The sequence below is a fragment of the Petaurus breviceps genome, unplaced genomic scaffold (genome assembly GCF_028583685.1).
Source record: "Petaurus breviceps papuanus isolate PSGF00001 unplaced genomic scaffold, PetGlider_PUasm1.0 90925, whole genome shotgun sequence".
Classification (NCBI taxonomy): Eukaryota; Metazoa; Chordata; class Mammalia; order Diprotodontia; family Petauridae; genus Petaurus; species Petaurus breviceps.
This window is the reverse complement of record NW_027187380.1, coordinates 6,674,141-6,698,597: the sequence shown is the minus strand read 5'-3', so window position 1 is coordinate 6,698,597 and position 24,457 is coordinate 6,674,141. Positions and strand designations below refer to the sequence as shown.

General features: G+C 42.2%; 1 protein-coding gene across 1 annotated transcript in view; it reads right to left on the bottom strand.

The window, feature by feature from the left end:
• CRHR1 (corticotropin releasing hormone receptor 1) overlaps positions 1 to 20,446 on the bottom strand; it is a 56,674-nt gene extending 36,228 nt beyond the window's left edge. Inside the window, 3 exon segments of the mRNA XM_069076848.1 lie at positions 431 to 550; positions 14,368 to 14,452; positions 20,435 to 20,446. Coding sequence (XP_068932949.1) covers positions 431 to 550; positions 14,368 to 14,452; positions 20,435 to 20,446 — 217 coding nt within the window.
• Positions 20,447 to 24,457: the final 4,011 nt, after the last annotated feature.

Sequence of the window (24,457 nt, the reverse complement as noted above, 5' to 3'; positions counted from 1 at the left end):
TCTCTGACTCCAAAACCAGTCCTCTTTCTATTATACCATGATGCCTCCCACTGCCTGGGATTACTTCTTTCCTCTTCCCCTCCTCTTAATTTCCCTATCCACTTTAGTGTATGGACTGTTGGAATTATGAGGCAGGAGGGCAGTCACATGGATAGTAAATTACTAAACTGGGATTTGAATTCAGGTCTTCTGGCTAGTAGTACCTATCAGAGGCAGGATTCAAACTCAGGTCTTCTGACTATAAATCCAGTTGGTTTTCTATTAGCTTTTTGGAAGCATCAGGGTTCCTGTTATGGATCCTGGACTCTAGGGTCTCTTCAGTATAATGCATTATCTGTCCCTCTACTTCTCACGACCCCACCTCCCCTCCTCATAGTGAACAAATTCCTCCATCTCCCTGCTACCTCAACTTCCCAAAGCCAGGCCTTACTTGTTGTATTATAGCGGACTCCATAGAAGTAGGCAGGACAGGGCCGTACCACGAGCTGGCCAGCTGCACTCCGAGGCCAGCAGGTCCCAATGAGGTCAATGGAAGAATTGCACTGGAGTCCTGGGGGAAGAAGAGGAGAGTGAAAGAGGAGGTGAGGTAGACTATAGTCCTCCCCTCATACTATACCATCCTCTTATCTATCCGAAGAGTATAAATAAAAATATAACCAATAGTACCTTTCACACTCTATCCTCATCCTGCCCTTCCTCCTCAACAACCAGGAGAGACCCTAAAGGAAAACACCAAGGTGGGAAAGAGCAAATCTTATCCAGAAGAGGAAAGAATAGTGATCTGGTCAGAGCAACAAGGCTGAGTAGAACAGATTTAGGGGTTAAGAATGTGTGTGTGTGTGTGTGTGTGTGTGTGTGTGTGTGTGTGTGTGAGAAAGAGAGAGGGGGAGAGAGAGAGGGAGCAGAACCAGAGTACATTGTACACAGTAACAGCACCATTGTGCAATGATCAGCTATGAATGACTTAGCTATTCTTGGTAATACAATGATCCAAGACCATTACAAAGGACTTATGAATGATAAAAAAAATGCTATCCACCTCCACAGAAAGAACTGATGGAGTCTGAATGCAGATTGAAGCATACTATTTTCATTTTATTTTTTTCATGTTTTTTTTTATTTTGGTCAATTTCTTTTTTTATAACATGACTAATATGGAAATATGTTTTACATGATTGAGCATATATAACCCATATCAAATTATTTACTGTCTTAGGGAGGGGAGAGGTGAAGAAGAGAGGAAGGAAATTTGGAACTCAAACATTTTTCATAAGGAATATTAAAATTTGTCTTCACACGTAACTGGAAAAAATAAAATAGTATTTTTTAAAAAGGGAAAAAAGAAGGTGTGTGTTAGGGGAGGAGGCATTGTGCACTCAAGGGATGGCTTAAATGCCAGGTTACAGATTATAAATTTGACATGAGTGGCCATAGGGAACTATTTATGCTCTTGAGCAGGAGAGAGACAAGGAAACCGAGGTGCTAAATCTTTTCAGGTTAAAGGGAATAATTAAAAGTTGTTAAGATCTTCTGCTGTCATTCTAGAGGAAGGTTGAATATTTCCCCAGGCAGCAAGCTCTATAGCCTGAAGCCAATTCCCTCCCCCCACTTTCTAGCTGGTGACTGGAGCCCAGTAATATAGTGAGATTTGTGCTTCTTCTAGCCTTATGCAAGGCCAGATCCCCTTGGCTTCTGGCCTGAATTTATATAACCACATCATGGGGAAAACAACTCTATCTCTGCCAATGCATATCTACATGAAAATGACTAAACTTTCAGTCAGACAAGAGCATTTATCTAGTTCCTAGGGTATCTTCACAGATCTTTGTACTAAGCATTGTAGGAAACATGTCACCCAGAAAGTAATAATAACTCATATTTCCTCAACACTCAAGACCTATAAAAGATGAGCAGCAGAGTACTATTTTGCCCATTATACAGATAAGAATGGAAACTGAGCACCAACTAAAGGGCAATGGAGAGGTACATGATGGTCATGAAGAGTCCACAAAACATTCCAAACAAGAAACAATAAAGGAGAATCAGTATAAAGGATGCCATTTCAGAAACATATGATCAAAAGAAGATGGGATTGTCTGGTATGTGTTGAGAGTAAGCAACAGCCAATGGGAAGCCAATGTATTCCATTGATAACCTTAAGATATCAAGAGGACTTGAGGAAGGCTTCCAGGATATTGGGGAGACTCTCTTGTGAACTCTGTTGTTGACCTTTAGTCATTTTCTGTTGGTGTCCAACCCTTTGTGACCCCATTTGAGGTTTTCTTGGTAAAGATACTAGAATGATTCGCCATTTCCTTCTCCAGTTCATTTTGACAGATGAAGAAACTGATGCAAAAAAGTGGGTCACATAGCTAGTAAGTGTCTAGCATCAAATTTGAATTCAGGTCTTCCTGATTCCAAGCCCAGCACTCTATCCACTGTGCCACCTAGCTGTCCTTGTGGGAAGTTATAAAGAATGCATTATGGTAGAGAATACTCATATCAATGACGTCACAGATGGGTTGGAGAATGAGAGAACAAATGATAAGAAGTAATGTGACTTGTGTAAGGTCACCCAGTTAGTAACTGGTATAGCTGGAATTTTAATTTTGGCCTTTTGAAAACGACATAATCTTTTGAATTCAGAGAGTTTCACTGTGGGTGGAGGAGTCAGGAATAGAATTCTAGTGAGAGGCTGGAGATGAGCCAACAGCTTGCTTCCCCATTCTGTCATTGACCCAGACACAGCTACACTATTGGAACCTATATAGTTATGCCCCTGCCTGCCTAAGATGCAAATACCACCCTAGTCAAGCATCAGAACTTATTTAGTAAAGGTCAGTTGCTAAAACCCAGGGACTAGCATAGAGACAGATTAACATGTGTGGAGGAGTCAGGAGTAAATGAGGGGAAAGTAGCTACTTCAGACTTAATGACCAGCCTTTGCTCTTGGGCTCTGTTCAAGGCTATATCTCGATCATTTTTTTTCCTAAATTAGCCCTTCCCAACCAGGATCACTTGGGAAACTGCACTGGCTTACATTGGTTTCCTTTCTGGGTTGGGCTCAGGACAGCTCTAAGCAACACTTATACCCCATTAGTTTTTTATTCTCTAATCAAAGCTATTCATAAGACATGGAAAAATCAGGGCTGGAGGGGGTCAGGCCTCTGAGCCAAGTGGTTTCATTGGCAGAAAATTATTAAGATCATTTAAGGATGTCTAAGTGCTGGATTCTTAGGATCAGCTCATCAGACTCTTGCAAAAGTAGGATTCCCATCCTTTCCAATGACTGGGCAGGGGGAGGTCATGCTCCTCAGCTCTCTCTTGCCCCTTAGAGACAGTAGCTACCTTGGACAGGGGCAGGCTACAGCACCTTGCAAATAGTAGCACCAAGTCAAAGGTGTTAATGATGAGGTGCAGTGGAGAGAGCATTGGAGATGGATTGAAAAGGGCTTCAGCTCAAATCTTGGCTCTTGTGCTTCCTGACTGTGGGACTAGAGCAAATAATCTCCCTTCCCTGAGATTTAGTTCCCTCTTCTATGATGTGAAGATAATAGCAAGAACTACCTACCTCCCAGATTTGTTGTTAGGATCAAATGAGTTAACACAGTAGATTGATGATGACGGGGAAGATACTGATAATGACAGTTTCCCTGCATAGATTGTAGATAGATAGATAGATAGACAGACAGACAGACAGACAGACAGATAGATTGTAGATAGACAGAAGCCAGACATAGGGATAGATTAGACAGATATCTAATACCAGCTTCAATAGCCTTTCCAACAGAGACTATGGATATAGTTACTGTATCTTTAAAGGGGAATATACTCCAAAGAGATCAAAGAAAGAAGAAAAGGAGCCATATTGTATAAAAATATTTATAGCAGTTCTTTTTATGATGGCAAAGAGCTGGAAACTGAGGAGATGCTCATCAATTGGGGAATGGTTGAACAAGTTACAGTATATGAATGTAATGGAATACCATACTATTGTGTTATGAGAAATGATGAAGAGGATAGTTTCAGAAAAACTGGGAAGACTTACATGAATTTATGCAAAGTGAAATGAGCAGAACCAGAACAATTTATACAGACAGTAAAATTTCTACATTATCTTATAAAGATAATTAATTTTAAAAGACATCTTTCTGGTTAACACAAATACCAACGAAAATTGACTCATGATGAAACATGCTATCCACCTTCAGATAGAGAACTAATGGTCTCAGAGTACAGACTGAAGCATATTTTCTTTTCTTTGTTTCCCTCTTTTCCTTCCTTCCTTCCTTCCTTCCTTCCTTCCTTCCTTCCTTCCTTCCTTCCTTCCTTCCTTCCTTCCTTCCTTCCTTCCTTCCTTCCTTCCTTCCTTCCTTTCTTCCTTCCTTTCTTCTTTCTTTCCTTCCTTCCTTCCTTCCTTCCTTCCTTCCTTCCTTCCTTCCCTCTCTTTCTTTCAGTATGGATAATGTGAATTTTGTATGACTGTACATATTTGTACTAGGTTTTGGTGTTTTGCCTCCTCAATTAGTGGGGCAGAGAGAGAATTTGGGACTAAAAATAAAATAAAATTGAATTTTTAAAAAAGCTAGTGCCCACTCTCCCACCCACAGAGTGCAGACTCTGTATGAATTTGTGGGACAGTACACCTCCAATTTTGGGGAAAATACTTTTTAATTATTATTATTGTGATATCATTTCAGCAAATACCTTTCTTAAAGAAAAAGGGTAATAATCTTGTGGGACTGAATTTGGTTGTTGTCATAGAGAGACTGTTAACTCTGATAGTTGGAGAGAAACTGAGTGAAATAGAAAGAACTAAAAGAACTTCCTTCTTGAGAGAACTATTTTAACTCTTGTGAAGAAATACAATGGAGAGAATTCTTGAGGAGAGATTTAACTGGCATTCTGAGAGAACTAAATGGTGGGTCTGTGTTTCCAGAATTGAAAAGTCAATAGTAATAATAGTTAGAGATGACTCTGTCTGTGATCTTTCTTAGAGCTGATACCTTGTAAACAATTATTTATAATCATTTTATTGTTTGTTGCATTGTTAATAAATTGTATCGCCAGTAACCTTAATGACTACTTAAGACTAGGTAATTAGTAAGGATGATATATAGAGATGAATAAAAATTTATGGGAAAAGAGGTCTTTCTAGTTCATTTAATAAATAATATTTAATAAACTGAATCGGGACCCAGAACTAGTTGATTAATGGGAAATATTTTCCAGTTTTAGCAATTTGTAAGGAAATATATAAGCAATATATAAGGAAATACCACTTGATTTGAACCCAAGGAGAGAACAGGCTGACAGAGAAGAAAACAGTTGGCACTGATCATTCAGTGTACTGAGATTTTGGAAATAGCTAAACTTTTGATACTGCTTGAAACTAACTTTGATGGTGAAAACTTCAGGTCAGGTAGGAGTGGAGGGTAACACCATAGAACATCAGCAAGGTACATATTGGGGGGGAGAGGTACAGGTAGAGTCTATCACTACTCCTAAATCTCATGATATATGCACTGGCTTACCCTCTCATCTTTACAGTAGGTCAGGCTTGCTTGGAATAGAAAAGGCATAACCTCAGAGCTAAGAACACAAGAGCTCATGAGAAGGGACTAGCTAAGTCAGTGGACAAGTAGCTCTCTAGGATCTTCCCATGGGTCTCTATACAGAAGCTCCACAGGTTTTCTTAGTTGCCTGATCCCTCTGGACTATAAGATGTTTTTATTTATGTCCGATTACATTTTTTTTTGCTTTAACCTTAAGTCATTTTACTTTTATTCATTCCCCTGTGGACATGAAGAACAACTTCTCGCAACCTTCTCATAAAAATCCAAATGCTGACTTGAAAGACATTAAGTAAGTCATTCTGGAGTCTTCTTGTCTCTGTATTAGCCAGCCTTCTGTCCCAGTCTGACCTCTGGATACTATCAGCCTCAGCTATCACCAAATCCCCATTGGGGAGGCCAAAAAGCAAAGTAGGAACAATCACCAACTGCAGTCTAAGACCCAGGGCTGTGTATCAAGCAGGACTGGACAGGGTGATTAATTGACTTCTCTGGTTCTCTGCCTCTTTGGAGAGAGGGCACCAGAAAATATCTGGATATGCTTGGGCAAGACTCAGCTAAGAGCCAGCTATAGGTTGGACACATACCCACAACTGGTCCAGGGAGGTGTGTGTGTGTGTGTGTGTGTGTGTGCGTGTGCACGTGCGCGTGCAATAATCAATATTTGCCTGTCTTGAGGAAAGAAGTGAATAATCGGCAGATACCTAGCTGATTGGGGCTTGACCCCAACTCATAGGACATTGAATCGGACAGGTGAAGATAGAAAGGACTTTAGAGAGCATCTAAATCATCTTGTTTTACAGAGATCCAATAATCTTTCCTTCCTGTACCTAATGTCTAGCCCCTATTCTTGTTCTGATCTTTTTTTTCCCTGGTTCTTCCCTGGTTTCTTCACAAAGGTCATTCACTTTTGTTCCCTTCCATCCCCATTGCAGACTCGCAAGAAATATGGAGGTGACAGGGGGAAATGAGATGCCAACATTGTTTTTTTGACCTTTACATTCAGATTCTAGAAAATCCTTTAGGGAATGTCTGCATGAGAGATTGGGAGGGTGAGAGGGATAGAGGGATGAATGCTAAACAGAGCCAATGAATAGAAAATCCATCCCTCCCTACCCCCATCTGATAGTGTCCATAGCTCCTACTGGACAATGCAGCAGGTCACAGAAATGGACAATAATAATCTTTTATCTGTAAGTGGATTGGGGAGGGGAGGCTCCCTAGTATAAGTCCATGTTGGATAGAAGGTAATGATGTTTTACTTTGGCCATGTCACTTCTTGTTGGGCTTCAACTTCCTTTTCTGTAAAATGAAGGGTTTGGTCTAGTCAAAAGATCTTTTTCAGCTGTAAGTCTGTATATACAGAACTTAAAAGAAAGATATTTATTGAGGAAAGGTGAGAGAAGCCAGAAAGGGAATGAATGTGATGTATATGACCAGATAAAAGGGGGTTCAAATCAGGAGTGGCAGCTGGGATTAGCTATGGGAATTCCTTTTGAATGTGAAGAAATATAGGAGTTGTGGTGGTTTAACAAGAAAAGAAAAAAATGGAGAGGGAGAGATAGAAAGCCAGAGAAAGAAGGAAATAGTGGAGGTAGTATAGCACAGGGACAAAATGCGTCAGTAAGCAGTATTTTGGATGAAATCTACCTCTGTTTTGCAGGGTGTCTGAACACCTTTCCATTGTTACCTTTCTTCTCATCCCTTTCACACCCCACCTCCCAGACATCCTGGGATGTAGTTCCTGGCTAACTCAGCACCTTCCATTAGGGAGGGTTCTTTTTAATGAGCCCTCTGGGCAGACCACTGCAGCTACTTTCTGCTCATACACAAGGATTTCAAAATTTTGTGCATAAACACATCAGCCATCTCCTGACTTCCTCCCCTCTGGGCAGCCTAAACCCTGTTCCTTTGACAGACTGGGGAGTTGGGAGAGATGAATAGACCTTCAGAAGGGTGGGTACCGGCTGATTAGGCAGTGGACAGAGCCAGAAGCCAGCTCAGCGGTACCATCTGAATAGAGCAAAACTTGGGGCTGTCAGAAAGAAAGGAGTTCATAGAGAGGAGGGGAAGGGACTGAGACTATGGAGGAGTGAGGTGGAAGAAAGGAAGGAAAGAAAAAGAAGGAAGAAAGGAGAGGGAGGTGATAAAGGAGGGAAGAAATAAAAGGAATGGAAGAAGGAAGGAGGGAAGGAAGGAGAAAGAAGGATGAAAGGAAGAAGAGAGTGAAGGAATGAAGAAAGGAGGAAAAAAGGGAAGAAGGAAGGAATAAAGGAAAGAAGGAAGAAAGCAAGGGAAGAAGAAGGAAAGAATGAAGGAAAGAAGGGAGAATGGAGGGAAGGAATGAAGGAAGGAAGAGATAAGAGAGGGAAGGAATGAAGGAATTAAAGGAGAAAGGAGGGAGGGAAAGGAAGGAATGAAGGGAAGAATAAAGGAAAGAAAGAAGGAAGAAAGCAAGGGAGGAAGAAGGGGAGATGAGGATGGAAAGGAAAAGGGAGGGAAAGAGGAAATGAAGGAAGGAATGAAGCAAGGGAGGAAGATAGGAAAGGAGGGAAGGAGGGAGGAAGGAAGGAAGGAAAGGAGGTAGTATAAAAGAAAGGAAGGAAATTTTGAGGGAGAAGGGAAAGGAGGAGGAAAAGTAGAGGAAAGGAAAAAATATATAGAAAAAAAGAGGAGGAAAAGGAGAAAGAAAGTGGGGGAGACAGAGATGAAAAAAGGTCAATGAACTATAGGGAAACAAAGAGATGTCCAGCACATCTAGGATTAGCTGCAGAAACAGAAGCATCAAAATGGCTCTGCTTCTTAGATGTAGAGGATGGGGGTGGGGTGGGGGGAGGGGCAGGGCCCCTGAAGATCACAGAGGCAAAGCTAACTCCCCTCTCCACCCAGAAACGGCCGGGTTCCCTTGTTTGTCTGGAAGTGCCTTGGAAAATGGGGCTAAGTCCCGTTGAGACAAATATACATTTTCCCCCCCACTCCCAAGCCACAGACTTTGGGATGGGGACTTCAGTTTTTTTTTCCATATTGATCTGACTTTAGAAGAAAGGCTTCAGGAATGAAACTCAGCCAACCTTGTAAATAAGCCTACCATCCTTAGCAGCCAGAACACTCAGTAGGCAGGAGCCTCCTCCACCAGCCCCACCCCCATCCTCAATCCCACCAAAGGGCAGATATATTGGGTCCAATAAAGCCCTTCCTGGAGTCCTGCTGTTGTTTCAAAGCAGGTCTTCTTACACTCAAATAGGGCCACTAAGGTAGGCCTGTGGTGAGCAGGCCATAGATAAATATGACCTTCCTGACTTTCTTTCCTTATGATATTCTTTGATCCAGCTTCTTTATTCCTCACACATAACACTCTGTCTCCCATCTCTAGGCTCTTCCACTGACCAAACCTCATGCCTAGAATGCTCTTCCTCCTTAAATACTCAATGTCAGATTGGTAGGCTACAGAGAGCCCTAGATACAATGCCAAAGTGAGTTATGCTCAAACTACCCTAATCCATGGGGCAGGTAAGTGGCACAGTGGATAGGGTACTGGGCCTGGAGTCAGAAAGGCTCATCATCCTGAACTCAAATCTGGTCTCAGATGTTTACTAGCTGTATGACCCTGGGCAAGTCATTTAACCCTCCTTGCCTCCATTTCTTCTTCTATGAGATGAGAAAGAAATGGCAAAGTACTTTAGTATCTCTGCCAAGAAAACCCCAAATGGGGTCACAGAGTTGGGCACAACTGAAAACCAACAACAATCCTAATCCATATCAGGTGGGTGAGGACCAGACTGAATTGTTGAAAGTTTTAAATTTGATAATAATATTTTAAAAATTAATTCAGTTTTTATCACTTTTTGGAGCATAGAGTAGTAAGCTTAAGTAAGCTTAAAGGTGTCGCTGTGGTAGAGAAGAATCATTTGGAAATGGAACCTTTACTACCTGCCATGAAAGCTACAAGAAAGCATTTATATGCTATACAGTCCCACTTCAATTTTGTTTACAAGTATAATTTTTTGGTGTTAGCCCTTTTTCTTCATAGGGAGCACAAGGACAATCTTTACCCTGCCCCATGTTGTCATGGATTCCAAACTAATAGGAACAGAAGGAATGAATAATTTCTTCACTATATCTGGTTCACCTCCTATCCCAAGCTTGGAGATGGGAGATGTGCTTGGTTTAAACCAGGCCTACACACCTGCAGCTCAAGGGCCACTTATGGCCCTTGGGGCCACTTGAAGGAAGCCAAAAGATTTGGGGCTGCTGGTGAAAAATGTAGAGGAAACCATCCTTTGTATATAGAGGAAACCCTTTGGTGTGCCAAAAGTGAGTGCAGACCTGATTTAAACACAGAATTAAAAAAAAGGTAAGCTGAAAGCTTCCTAGAGTTTCAGAAAACTACCAATGAGATCAATTTTTAGTCTTCAAGCTCATGGTTGGTCTTAGTCCATCTAGATATATATCTTACTGTGACCAATGGCAGGGGGACAGGGCAACAAGATACCTGTGCCCCATCACCTGGGTGAGGATAGAAGCAAATGGAGGCCAAGAAAGTCCTAATCCATCTACTTCTGATACTCTGCTTGAATTTTCTTGAACACCTAAGAGGGTCTTGCCCTTCATCAGGGCTCCAGGGGGTCTTCTGTGGGATTTCAAAAAATCATTCCATAAAAAACAAAGTGTAAATCCACAACTTAAGCAGAAAATGTCTCCCATTCTTAGCTAAGCCCCATAACACCCTCAATGAGAGTTCCTTTACTCTCTACTAGGCTTCTAAACCCAAGAAAATGGGCCAGATCCAGTCCTACTTGGTATTCAATTCCCCTACAGTTGGATCTTCAGGAAATGCTGCCGACTAAACTATCGGTATAACTGTTTCAATTAGTCTTGGGACCTCAGGAAATCACCTCCCATGATGTGGCTCTACGAATCTGAGCAGTAGAACAGGACCATGACACAATTCTTGGCCTTTCTATGGTGCCCAGAAATTCTGAGTTAGACTTTTGTCTGCTTCCTGTGGACAGGGACTATATATCGGTAGTGTTCTATTCCACACATAGCATATGGTGAGTACTAAATCAGAGTTGGCCAAGATCACTTGGTACTACCTGCCCACAGAAAAGTGGGAGGGTAATGACTGTGAGAGAGGAGAAAGGGGATGGTTTAATAACTTATAACCAAGCTGCCTGTTATTCATTTTCTCCCAGTAGGGAGTATGCTTCAGGTCTCAGAGGTCAGACCAAAGATCACAGAGAGTGGTTGCTAATTCTAGTCCCACATTTTTGTCCTTACATGTCACTCATCTGTAGGTTGGAAAAGTTCTGTTCCCTTTCCTATTGGTAGGAAAGACTGGAGAGTACAGGAAAGGGAGTGAGAGGGCTGGCTGAGTAACTTTAAACCACGGCAATATATAAAGTAGATGAAGGGGAAATGCTAGCTCTGTCTCCAGGTTCTATGGGCAGAGGGAGTCTTTTTTTCACTATCATACCTCATGGGGTTCTTTGGCAATCAAATTGAACCATTGGTCATCCTTGAAAACACCTCAACCACTACCATTCTCAGGGGTAGTGAATTGGGAAGAATGTCCAGACAGTTCCTTCCCTTCATTGACAAGCTCATCATCCCACTAAGGACAGACTGGGCTCTCTGGGTACATATCTACTCTACAGTTAACATAAATGGACCTGATTAGTTTAGACAATTCTCTTGTCTGAAGGCAGAGAGCTAGACCCAATGACCTCCCAAGATCCTTTTCCAACTTAACAAGGTATTAATTTGCAGAGAAAACATGAGGCAGTGGATAGATCACTGTGATTTTGAGTCAGTAAGTGCTGAGTTCAAATCCTATCTCTTATACTATATTTTCCTCTTTCTTGGCATAAATGATTCTATTTTAGACTAAGCCTTCTTTTCAATATTAAAAAGCAGCCATGTCTAACCTTTATACTTTTGCCTTCCTTTACCCCAGTTTGTATGCAAAAGATGAAGAAAACACGGAGTACACCTTGTCTTGGATCCCTGAGGCCAGCAACAGACTAACAAATTATAATCTCTTTTCCTTCCCTTGAACCACTCCCCCCAGCTGCCCCCAAAGTCAAAGGCTGACCAGTTGTGAATACAGCATTATTATATGCCTTTCTGTATTCCATAAGTACTTGGAGAAAATGGTTCATATTTAGAAGCTCACTTGCTTCATATAAGCATACTTCTCCATGTACCAACGATTGCTTTTCTCTGCCTTGGTTTGTAACAATACAGGGAATAAAGCTTTTTGTTTGATAGTATTCTGAATCATAATTAGTGGGTTTTCTTTTCCAAGACAATACTTCATGCCTGTGTGACCCTGGACTAGTCACTTAACCTTCCTCATTCTCAATTTCTTTGTAAAATGGGAATACTAATACCATCTACCTCACAGATATTGTGAGGATCAAATGAAAGGAGGTATATAAAATGCATTGCAAACCTTACAGCCCTATGTAAATACAAACTTATATAACATACCATGGTTCTGATGCTGTTATTCTACAACTACATGATTTTATAATTTTGTGACCTATCTGGACTGTGCCAGATGGACAGATGAGCTCAAACTCCAGTCTATTTCCCAATGGTGCTCTCCTTGGTCCTGGAATAAGCCTCATGAAAAGAGGATGGGGACTCCCCACAGAAAACCAATGTCTTGGTGTCACTAGGCAGTCAGACTGAGCATCCATCTGTCAATGTCCCTCTCTGCTCCCCACACTCTCCATCTATCTCTCCCTGTGCCCATTGGTCTGGGCAGGTCCAGTGAGGGAGGAAGAAAAATGGCACTTGATCAGAGGCTTCTGCAGAGGGTGATCGATCAGCACACCATAAAGCCAGTTTTGGATTGAGGGAAGAGAAAGTGGTGGGGGTGAGGTGAGGAGAGGAAGTAGGGAATATAAATCACAGGGGAATGAATGCCATTTATCACTACCTCCAAGGACAGATGACACCTATGGCAGTAAGCTATGGAATAGACCTCTTTAGGGAGCAAAACAAATGAATTAATGGAGCCTGACCAGCCATTCCTTCTGTCATGGGTCACCAGGGCCATTCCTATTAGGAGGCCTCCATTTCCTAGAGGGAATTATTGCTTCCAGCTCCTCTTCATACATGCCTGCCACACTTATCTTCCTCCAGTGCCATTCTCATGCTCCTCCTTGACTCAAGAACCCTAGCAGCACCCTGTGGCCTGATATATCTAATCCAAATTCCTTACATATCAACTGAGCTCCTGATGATTCCCTAGGCTCATCTCTTCCTTTTGCCCTCACTAAAGCCACTCATCCAACCATGGACCTCTGCTTTTTCATTCTCTGTACACAACTTGGTAAGTCCTGCCTCCAAATTTTTTCTATATCATTCCGTCTTCCCTTGCCTAATGAAATGAGTTACCATTAAATTAGTTTTTCTGAGTCCAGTTTTCTCATCTGTAAGACAAAATAGGAATGATACTCATACAAACTGATCTCACAAAGTTGTTATAAGGATAGAATGCAAAGTATGTGAGGAAGCCTTCTTAGATCACTTCCATTCCTAGTCTAAGAAAGCCATTATTCTACCTCCATATAGCACTCATTTCTTTGATTAGCAGGAAAGGATTTTATACTTATTGACATGCTACTTGAAACCAGTCTTTGGGGAAATAAAAAGCCCATTACAAAGATTACCTTCATGGAGTTTATCTTCATTATGTCTAAGTTATTTCAGGTACACGCCTTCTCCTTTTCCCTACCCACGTTGTCCTCCCCTTTCCCCACCATCAGACTCTAGTCAGCTTCTGTTTCTTCTTTCTTCTGCCTTTCCCATTACAATGGGTACAGTGCTCCACCCACTGTAGGTACTGAATAAAATTTTATTAAATAATTAGCTAAAACCCAAGCAAAGGAGACACAAAGGAGACCAATCTTCTGTTACCATTCCTTCTCTCCTCTACTGCTCCCACCCTTCTTCTGCCTCTAGGTGGCATATCTCTCTAATTCTCCCATCTGATACATAAGCCTGATACCCACTGCTAGGCACTATTGTGTGGGACTGGGCAATCAGAATCAAGCTCTGCTGGTACAATTCAGAAAGGTAGCTCTGACCGTGATTTTCATGGAATAGAAAATAGAAGCATGTGTTTGGCACTTTAGGGTGCCAAATGCAGGATGTACAAACACAAACACATTCTAATTCAGGGAGATAACACATAAAAGAGGGTTCAGTTTCATGGCAGATAGACGGGCCAAGTGGAACTAAGTAGGAGAAGGACTGAAGATGATAAGACCCCATGGACCTTGGTTAGCAATGGCAGGGCAGATGGTCCCTGACCAATGACTATTGGAAAGGGAATAATGGGCCCAAGGATCAAAGTGGTAAGGTTTTGGTTACCATTGACAGAGATGGTGGGGAGAGAAGTCAGCATCCAGGCTGGGATTGGGGTGAGGAAGAGAAAGGGTTCTTAAAAGTCTATTCCTGCTAGTTGGTAGGATGGGGTAATGCCTCAGTATGGAGAAAAAGAAGAGATGAACTTTGAGAACTATCAGGGCTTCAACAGATGGCTTTAGACAATGGGGAATAATACTGGGGTTCTTGAGCCATGGAGGGATATGATGAAAATGGCATTGAAGGAAGATATTTTCTGGCAGATATATATATAGGAACTGGAAATAGGGAATCTCCCTAAGAAATGGAGGCCTAATAGGGATGGCTTTTGTGCTATTATTTCTTCAACGCTGGTGCATGCTGTTTAGGGAGCAGTTGGAGAAAAGGGAGAAGGAAGATGCCTTGGAGTACTTACCAGTGGTGTTGTTGACTAAAGATAGGCTCTCACAGTACTGATCCTGGAGTGAGGCTGAGACTGGTGCAAGCCACAGAAGAAGGGCCTATAGGGGTCATGGAGAAGAGAGAAACATGGTTAGGATACTCCAATTGTTCTGAAAGAGCCCACTCTGGACAAGGCAGCCAAAACTAGAGCGTCGCTGGAGCTAGAAGGAACCTCAAATGTTATCAAGTCCAATGCCTTCATTTTATAGGTGACGAAACACATTTAGGAGAAGTGACTCACCCAGGGTCACACAAACATTAAATAGCAGAATTGGAATTTGAACCTAGGTCCTCTTAACTAAACTCTGGACTCACTCCACTATGCCACATTGCCTCTAAACATTTATGTACTGAAGCCAAAATGGTGTACTTTATCAAGTGCAAAACAGTCAGCTTGCCTCCCTCCATTGGAAAAGGCCCCCCAAAAGTCTAGCAGCTACTGGGGCATGGAATTCCTCTCTATGGTAAGGTAAGTAAATATCCTGCAATGGGCAGGAAGCACAGCCCTAGATTCTCATTTCTTACAGATTCTACAACATCCTAATGGACACATTTGGTCATTTGAAAAACTGCCAAGTAAGTGACAACTTAACACTTAGCTTGGGATAAAGATTTTGTTGTTGTTATTCAGTCATGTCTAACTCTTCATAATCCCATTTGGATTTTGGTTGTTTTTTTTGGCAAAAAATCCTGGAGTGGTTTGCCATTTCCTTCTCCAGCTCATTTTATCTATGAGGACACTCAGGCAAACTGGGTTAAGTGACTTGCCCAGCATCACACATTTAATAAGTGCCTGAGACCAGATTTGAACTCAGAAAGATGAGTCTTCTGGACTCCAGGTCCCCACAGACTATCCATTGTACCATACCTAGCTGCCCTGGGATAGAGCAAAGAAAATCAAACTGCTGTGAAGGGAAGCTGAGAGATCTTGTGGAGTGTGTGGTGAAAAGAATACCCTGTTTCTAGTTAGAGGGACTGAATTTAAATCCTGAATATGATAATAATAACAATAACAATACTAATAATAGCAATAGCTAGCATTTGTATAGCACTGTAAGTTTTGTAAAGAACTTTGTCAATATTGTCTTATTTGATCTTTACAACAACCATAGGAGGTAGGTGCTATTATTATGCCCATTTTGCAGTTGAGGAAACTGAGGCAAAGAGCACTTAAGCCACTTGTATGAATCCAAATGGCTAGTAGATGTCTGAGGCAGCATTTGAACTCAGGACTTCCTGATTCCAAGTCTGGCATTCTATCCTTCTACCTATCAGGGTTCATGGGAGATTCAAAAGAGATAATGTTTATAAAGTGCTTGGCTCAGTGCCTGGCACAAAGTAGGTACTTAATAAATGTTTGTTCCCTTTCCTTTCTGTCCACTGTTAACCTTCCCGTTTTCTTTCCCTTTTAGTATCCTTTGTTCTTACATCAAAGGCCTGCTTCTGTTCTGGTAGGAAGCTAAGGGTGGGAGCCCATGAAGGGGGTGCTGTCACCAAACTGGAGGAGCCCAAGCACAGAGATTTTTCTTGTGGTAGTGGAAATAGCCCTAGACTTGGAGGCAGAAAGCCTTGACTTAAATCCAGGTGCTGGTACTTTTCTGTGTGACCTTGTGAGTTCACCTCTGAGCCTCAGTTTCCTCATTTGTAAAATGGAGCTCATGTCTACACTGTCTCCTTCACAGTATTGAGAAGGTGCTTTGAAGCTTGTAGGCAATGTCTATAAAGGGGAGCTATTCCTGGGGGTAGGGGGAAGATAGCTAGGAATATTTACTTTTCATCTCTCTTCCAAGATTTAGGACTAAACCACGATGCTAAAATAACTGTTAAATCCCACTTTCCAGAAGAATTATGTTTATTGAATTAAATTTAAGATGTAGTCCCATATGAGAGACAAAAGACCAAACTAAATTCTTCTGGCTCTGCTATTAATTAGCTGTGTGAAATTGGACAAAGGATATCATCTCTCTGGGTCTTCACTTCCTTCTTCTAAAATGAGACCACATGGTCTTAGGAGTACTTTCCAGCTCTAACTTTCTATGGCCTCTCCTCCTTTGTATCTGGGCCCAGTGGACCGGGCCATTTGCTTTCCTTGTTCTCCACTAAGGAGCCCCTCTCAACTCTGGACCCACAAATGTGCAGGCCGTGTTCACTCTGATAAATGGGGGCAGGGGATCTCAAAGGCCACCTAGTTCAACTGCTTTACTTTACAAATGAGGAAATAAGTAGCAAAGACTGGGTTTGAACCCCGATTGTCTGACGTCAGAGCCAGTGATAATCTTTCTACAGTGCCACATTGTTATCCTCTCTCTGGATATAACCCCATCTTCTCTCAATATACTCACATTCCTTTCTCCCCATTCATTTTCAGGGGGAGGGATTCTGACAGTTTTCCCTTTTCTTTTCATGCCTGAAATTCTGTCACTTTCAAGCAGTGCTTTCCCCCTCCTCAACTATATCTGCCCCCAGAGCAGATACACTGGGGAAAGGAAGACTCTTCTTAAAGAGTCAATTCCCCTGGGATTCCCTCCTTGCAGAGCAGAGCAGCCCCACTCCTCCAGGCAGGCAGAACTGAATTCCTTTTGCTAATATTAGAGACTCATTATAGTTCAGCCCTGCCCCTTCTCAGCTGCAATGCTACTGTTCAAAGTCTCCCTTTAATTAGGCACTTTCCAGTGTGCTCACACATGCCCACCCTGCTCATTGGTGATAAATGTGTTGGGGATCTAAGCCTGTGTTGTCTGCCTGCCTGTCCTTGGATTCCAGGGAATAGTTGTGACCTCTTGCTTCTAGGGATGCCTTCACTACCCTGGCTGCTGCTGAGCCCCCAGGGTAAATAAAGGTCATGGAGAAGCCCCAGCTTATTGCACCATGGTAGGGAGAGATGTGGGCCACAAGGATGCTGAGATAGCTATGTGGGTAAGGTCAGAGGGCACTGTGAATTCTAGGCACAATACCCAGTCATCCTCAATTTAATTCAACAAGCATACATTAAGTGCCTACTGTATGTCAGACATTATACTAGGTGATAGGGATATAGACAAAAATGAAATGATCCTTGCTTCCAAGAAGTTTATATTTTCACTAAGAGAAACAACATGTGTATGTATATATATATATATGTGTGTGTGTGTGTGTGTGTGTGTGTGTGTGTGTGTGTGTGTGTGTATGCATACTGGGACGTAAAACAGCAACCTTCTGTAGAACTCACCCCATTGAGTGAGGAGCCTGTGCATTGGCCACTTCCAGGGAAACAGGTGACTCAGTACAGAAAGGATTTGGTATTTTGGTATGATGGGCAAACTTTGGGTTTCCCTGCTCCTCTCAGCTGTGAACACAGTCTGTACACATGTAGGTCCAGAGCTGAGAGGGATTCCTTAATGGAGAACAAGGAAGGCAAATCACCTCCAGTCCCATTGTAATATAGGAATATAGATATATACACATATACATACACACACACATATATATGTATACACACACACATGTAGCTAGATGGATAGAGTACTGAGCCTGAAATCAGGAAGACCTGAGTTCAAATCTAGTCTCGGACATTTCCTAGTTGCGTGACCCTAAGTAACTCATGTAAACGCTGCAGTTTTAGTTTCCTCAACTGTAATATGGGAATGATAACAGCAGCTACTTTTGTGGAGTTGTTGTGAGGGTCAAATGAGATAAGTGTAGAGTGCTTACCCATAGTAGGTGCTATATAAATGCTTTTTTAAAATATTCAAATTGGATACAAAGTAATTTGTTGTGGGGATCACTAGCAGCTGGGAGAGATTAGAAATAGCTTCATATATTGGTGCTTTAGCTGAGTCTCCGGATGCTAAGAAAGTGGAAGGAAAGGGAGAGTGCATCCCAGGCAGGAGGAACAACCCATTCAAAGACAGAGAAAGGGGGAGCTGGGATATCTGTGTGAGGAAAGCTAAGAAGACCAGTTGACTTAGATTGTAAAGTACATGAGAGGAAGAAATGTATAATATGCCTGGTAGTCTGAAGACAAAATATGAAAAACTTTGAATGCCAAACAGAGGAGTTTTTGCTTTAGCCTGGAGCCGAGGGGTAACCACTGAAGCTTTCTGTACAAGGGGGCTGTGTGATCTGACCTGCACTTTGGGAATAGCACTTTTGACAGCTAGGAGGAGGATGAAGCAGAGAGATGAATTAAGAGGCTGCTAAAATCGTCCAGGTGAGAGGTGATGAGACCATGCACTTGGGGCGGTGACCCTGTCAATGGGGAGATGAGAATGGATGTGAGAGATGCTAATGGATGTGAGAGGTGCTGTGAAGGAAGTAATAGCAAGGCCTGGTAGTTGATTGGATATGGCAGCTGAGAAGGAATGAAGACCAGGGATAACTAAGAAGTTGTAAAACTGGGTGAGTGGAAGGACAGTGGTGTTCTCAACAGCAACAGGGAAGTTAGGAAGACAGATGGTCATTGGGAGAAAGAGAAAAAGTCCTGCTTTAACCATTTTACGTTTGAAATGCCTTTGCGATATCCGGTTTGAAATGTCCAACAAGAAGTTGGTGATAGGGGATTTCAAGAGCATTTGAGAGAGAGACTAGGAAAGATCTGGGTGTTATATGAACATAGATGACAATTGGACACTCAGAGGCTAGTAGGATCATCAGAGGGCATGTAAAGAGAGAAAAGAAAAAAGCCTAAACAAACCTTTGGGGTACACAAACAGTTGGGGGCAAGGTAAGGGTGATGAACTAGTAAAGGGGACTGAGAAGAAAGTCCCTACTAGGTACAATGCATCTTGGGGAACATATACTATTTTTCTTCCTAAACTCCCACTTTAGATTTTTAATTTCTCCCTCAAAAAAAGAAAAGAAAGAAAAGAGTCTAATGGTTTTTTGTCTTTGGTTTAATTGACTGGTCAAAATGTTCTGACAACTTTGTAGCTTCAAATTCTGTTACTGAAATGGGTTCTGAAGAAATCTCCTACTGAGGCAACCTCAATCTATGATATACATGTTTAAGCCAAGGACAGAGCAGGGGTGTGGGGGTGGGGGTGGGGGAAGGAGTGGCTTCTTCTCAAAGAGGAAAATAGAATTAGAAAAGAAAAATGCAGACACATTTGATACTGGGGGTAGATCTCTGATAAATGAATGAAAAAACACTTATTAAGTGCCTACTATGTGCCGAGCATTGAGCTAAGCACTGAGGATACAAATTGAAAAGCAAATACATTCTCTACCCTCAAAGAGGTTACACAGTAATAGGGGGAGGATGCTTCACAGGAAGCATAGAAAGTTTCAGCTTCAAGTCATCTGGAAAGATCCCATGGTGCTTAAGGTGCAGCAGTGAAGTAGATGGTAATTCACCTTATTTAATGTTATTTCCACTGATAAAGCCTTTATGAGGCTGGACTATTTGGCACTGACACTTTCTTTCCAGGGGCTTCAGTAACTGGGGCTGCTGAGGAGCTGGAGGCTTCAGCTCCTGAAGACATGATGATCATAGGACCTCTGAGGTCCTTTCCAGTTGTAACTTTCTATGATTTCTTATAGTTCCTACATCCTGAGAGGGAAGGGACTGAGTTTAAGATTTACTTTACAAATGAGGAAACTGAGCCCTAGGGAAGTTAAGTGACTTGCCCAAGGTAGTAACAGAAACAGCATTAGAACTCAGGTCCTCTGACATCAGAGCTAGTGTTCTTTCCACATTACTACTGTTTTTTTTTTCATTTCTCTTTTTTCATGCCCCCTCTCATTATACTCACATTCTCTGTTTTCCACTCATTTTCAGGGAGAGGAAAACTGGACAGTTGTATTATTTGTTTCCATGTTCTAAGATACTGGAGGACTTCCTCTGGTTCTGGGGCAGCACAGCCTGGAGTTTGGGGCCTGAAGTCAGGAAGACCTGAGTTCAAATCCACCTCAGACATTTACTAGCTATATGACCCTGGACAAGTCACTTAACCTTTGTCAACTTCAGTTTCCTCATCTGTAAAATGGAGTTAATAGTTGTACCTACTTTGTAGTATTGTTTTAAGGATCAAATGAGATAATGATTATAGCCCTTAGCACAGTACCTCATACGTCATTGTTTAGTAATTGTTCAGTTCAATTCTTCATGACCCCATTTGGGATTTTCTTGGCAAAGATTCCAGAGTGGTTCCCCATTTCCTTCTCCAGCTCATTTTACAGATGAGGAAACTGAGGAATACAGGGTTAAGTGACTTGTCCGGGGTCACACATCTAGGAAGCATCAGGAGCAGGATTTAACTCAGGAAGATGAGTTTTCCTGATTCCAGGCCCAAAACACTATCCACTTTGCCGCCTAGTTCCCCTTACCTGTCACGTAGTAGGTACTATATAAATGTTAGCTATTAATAATAATAACAACAACTTGACAATACTCATAAAGCATGTGAGCCATTTTCCTGTTGCTTCATTCTCACACAATGACCAATTCACTTCCTCTTTGGATCTTCCAAATGTACTATATATTAGAGCAGCCCATATGATTTTCCTGTCCTAAGAAAGTTCTAACATTTTATTAACCAGAAATTAAACACCACAGCCTCCTTGGTTTAACTCCCTAGGAAATAACTCTACTGTTTATCTTCATTTCATAAACAAAAAGCTGGGGCAAAGAAGGATGGAAGCTATCCATTTTCTTCCCTTGATCTCTGAGCAGAGAGAAGGGTCTTTCTCAAAGTTTGCTGCCCTAACAGAGAGAACCTATCCTCAATCTCCCACAACCCACCACACATTAGAAAATGGAGGCCTTAGAGGTATAATGAAGACTTCCTGCACCTCGTACAAATTCTTACCCTTTTTTCAGAGCTAGGACTAGGGGGCCAGCAGCATAAAACATGCAGGGTCCAATCAGGGACACTTTAATATTCATTTTTTATAAAGGCATATTTTTATGGCCAGAAAAATCCATGGCTTGTAATCAGTGAAGTGGCATATGGTAAGAGTGAAGGACCATACAAACAGCCTCTTAAAGGGGGAGTGAGAGGTTTGCATTCTTAAACCATATAGCCTAGATGGAAATGTTTTTTTTCCCCTGGGGCCCCTCCCTCTTGCCCCTACCTCCAAGGGCAGAATTGAACCACAAGGAAAGCAGTCTGAGTCCAGAGCTAGCAACATTTGCAGACTGTCTAGTTGCCATGATTTGAGAGGTTCTCAGGCTGACACATTCCCCCAGAGATCAATCCAACTATCCATTATCCCACCCTTGTACCTTAAAGCCTTTCCCACCTTCAAGAACAGGACAGTTAGCTGGTGCCGTAGGTAGAGCACCACGCCTGGAGTCAGGAAGACTGATCTTCCTTGAGTTCAAATCTGACCTCAGACACTTACTAGCTTTGTGACCCTGGGAAAGTCACTTAACCCTCTCTGCCTCAGTTTCCTCATCAGTAAAATGAACTAGAGAAGGAAATGACAAATCACTTCAGTATCTTTGCCAAGAAAACCCCAAGTGGAGTCATAAAGAATCGGAAACAACAACCTTCAAGATTCCCTAATTAAAATGCAAAACCACCTAGGATATATTACATTATCACAAATCTCAGAGTAGGAAAGAACTCTGGTAACCAAATAATCCAATTCCATGAGTAAATGAGAATCCCTCTACAAACTCTATTAGTATCTGTGCAGCATCCGCAGGGTTATAGGTACATTGGCAAAGGCCAGAAGAGAAGAAATGTGGTTCAATAAACATTTATTAAATGCATAGTACAAGAAAGGCACAATGCTAGGTGCTTGAGATACAAAGACAAAATGGTTCTTGTCCTCAAGTAGCTGAGATTGTGCTGGTGGGGGACTGAGGGATGATTGGGGAAGGGACAGAAAACAACATGTATTGAATTAAAAGTAACTAACAATTCAACTAAGGAATAGAGAGTAATTTTAGGAAGAAGACACTGCTAACAACTGGGTAAGGGAAGAAACAAGGAAGGCTCTCTAGAGAGAGCTAGGATCCAGGATCCAGGTCACCAGGAAAGGCAGGGGGTAGGGAGGAAAGATTTAAGAGCACCAAAAGAATCCACATATTTCCAATCCACAGTGTTCCCTTTCCCACCCACTCCCAAAGACCGGAGAATAAGCAAGCATTGGGTTTAACAATAGTAAGAGCTGATGTTTACATAACTCTTGTCAGTTTACAAAGTACTTATGAGGCAACTAACTGGCACCTTGAGTTAAACCTGAGATTGAATCCTTACTGAGACACTTAGCTGTGTGAACCTGGGCAAGTCACAACTTTCTTAGGTTCAGTTTCTAAATCTGTAAAATGGGGAATGATAATGGTGCCTACCCTCCAGGGTTGCTATAAGGATCCAGTGAGATAACATAAATAAAGTGCTTTGCAAACCTTAAAAAGCTTTATATATTTATTCATGTATTTATGTAAATAAATGCTAGCTTCTATATCCAACAGTCTTATGCTATAAGTAGTTAAAATATTATGCCCATTTTATAGATGAGGAAATGAAGGATCACAGTAGGAAGTTGATTTCCCCAAGGTTAAGTAGCTAGGTCCCTGGCAGGGCTGGAGCTAGAACCTGGGTCTTATTCCCTGGGGACTTATTCTAAGGCTATTCCTCCTATGATACAATAGTGTCTCTGGATTCAGCAATTAACAGGGCACCTACTATGTGCGGAGCAGGGTGTGTCAAAGGATACAGAAGGGACTAAGGACAGATCCCTGTGCTTTAGAAAAGACATATGACCACAGTAAAGTCAGCAGCAACTAGTTAGAGGAACACTGGAGGGAGACCCACAAGATCAGGGTTCAAATCCCAGCTCTGTAGTGTTTGACTTATGTGACAGTGGGCAAATTATTTGACTTCTCTGGATCTCAGTTTCCTCAGCTGTGAAATGAAGAGGGTTTTTTTAGACTAGATGATAATCAAAGCTCTCTGTTCTTTCTGAAATCCTGTGATCCTAAGAAGGATGCCATTTGGTGGGGGGTTAGGTAAGGTAGAGATGGGGGTAAGGGGATGGGAGTGGGGGGGGTCTGTGGACTGAAGCCACCGATATTCCAGGCTGGCAAGCCTCTGCACCTGCCGAATCCTGCCTCAGGCTGTCCCTTAAGCACAGCAAACAAGCACAGAGCTCAAGATTTCCACGGCATAAAGGTTAATCACTCCGAAAAATGCTTATTAGACGCCATAAATAGCCTCATTGCCAAAGTGTGATTTGGTCTTTAAGGCACAGAGACAAAATTTCATTGGATGGGCTGATTTGGTAATTAACCTTTCAGGGCTGGTCTGAAAGGGCAGAGTGAGGGGGAGGGCATCAGAGAGAACACCTAGGGCTGCCCACCCCCACAAAGGTTAATTAGAAACAAGAAGAGAGGGGGGACGGGGGCTAAGGGCCAGGCTGGGTGAATTGCATTTCTAGCTTCATTTGTTTTGTTACTCTCTCTTTCTAGGGACTAGTTTTGCTGCTGGGTTTGGAAGAGATTCCAGATCACCAACCTGGGCAACCCACTTTGATCATCAAAAATAGAGGGGGCAAGGGGTGACCAGGTGGCTCGGCGAGTAAGAGCGCTGGCTCCAGTGTTGGGATGACCTGGATCAAATCTGGGCTCAGATACTCAGCACCACACCCAGAAATAACTGGCCGTGTAACCTTGAGCAAGTTACTTAACCCCGATTGCTTTAAAAAAAAATAGAGGGGGCAGCTAGGTGGCACAGAGAATAGAGCACTGGCCCTGGAGTCAGGAGGACCTGAGTTCAAATTCGGCCTCAGAGACTTGACACACTTACTAGCTGTGTGACCTTGGGAAAGTCACTTAGCCCCAATTGCCCTGTGTACCCCATCCAAAAAATAGAGGGCAGCATTGTCACCCCTTCATTATCATTCAACATGCAGTTACTCAGTTACTCTTCTGTACAATGGGGTAGTAATAGCACTAACCTCCTGGCGTTCTTGTGAGGATCAAATGAAATATATACATATCTTTGTTTTTTAGATTTTTCTTTTTGCTTTTTTTTTTGGAGGGGGGAAGGTAGGGCAATTGGGGTTAAGTGATTTTCCAAAGGTCACACAGCTAGTTTTGTGTTGTGTCTGAGGCTGGATTTGAACTCAGGTCCTCCTGA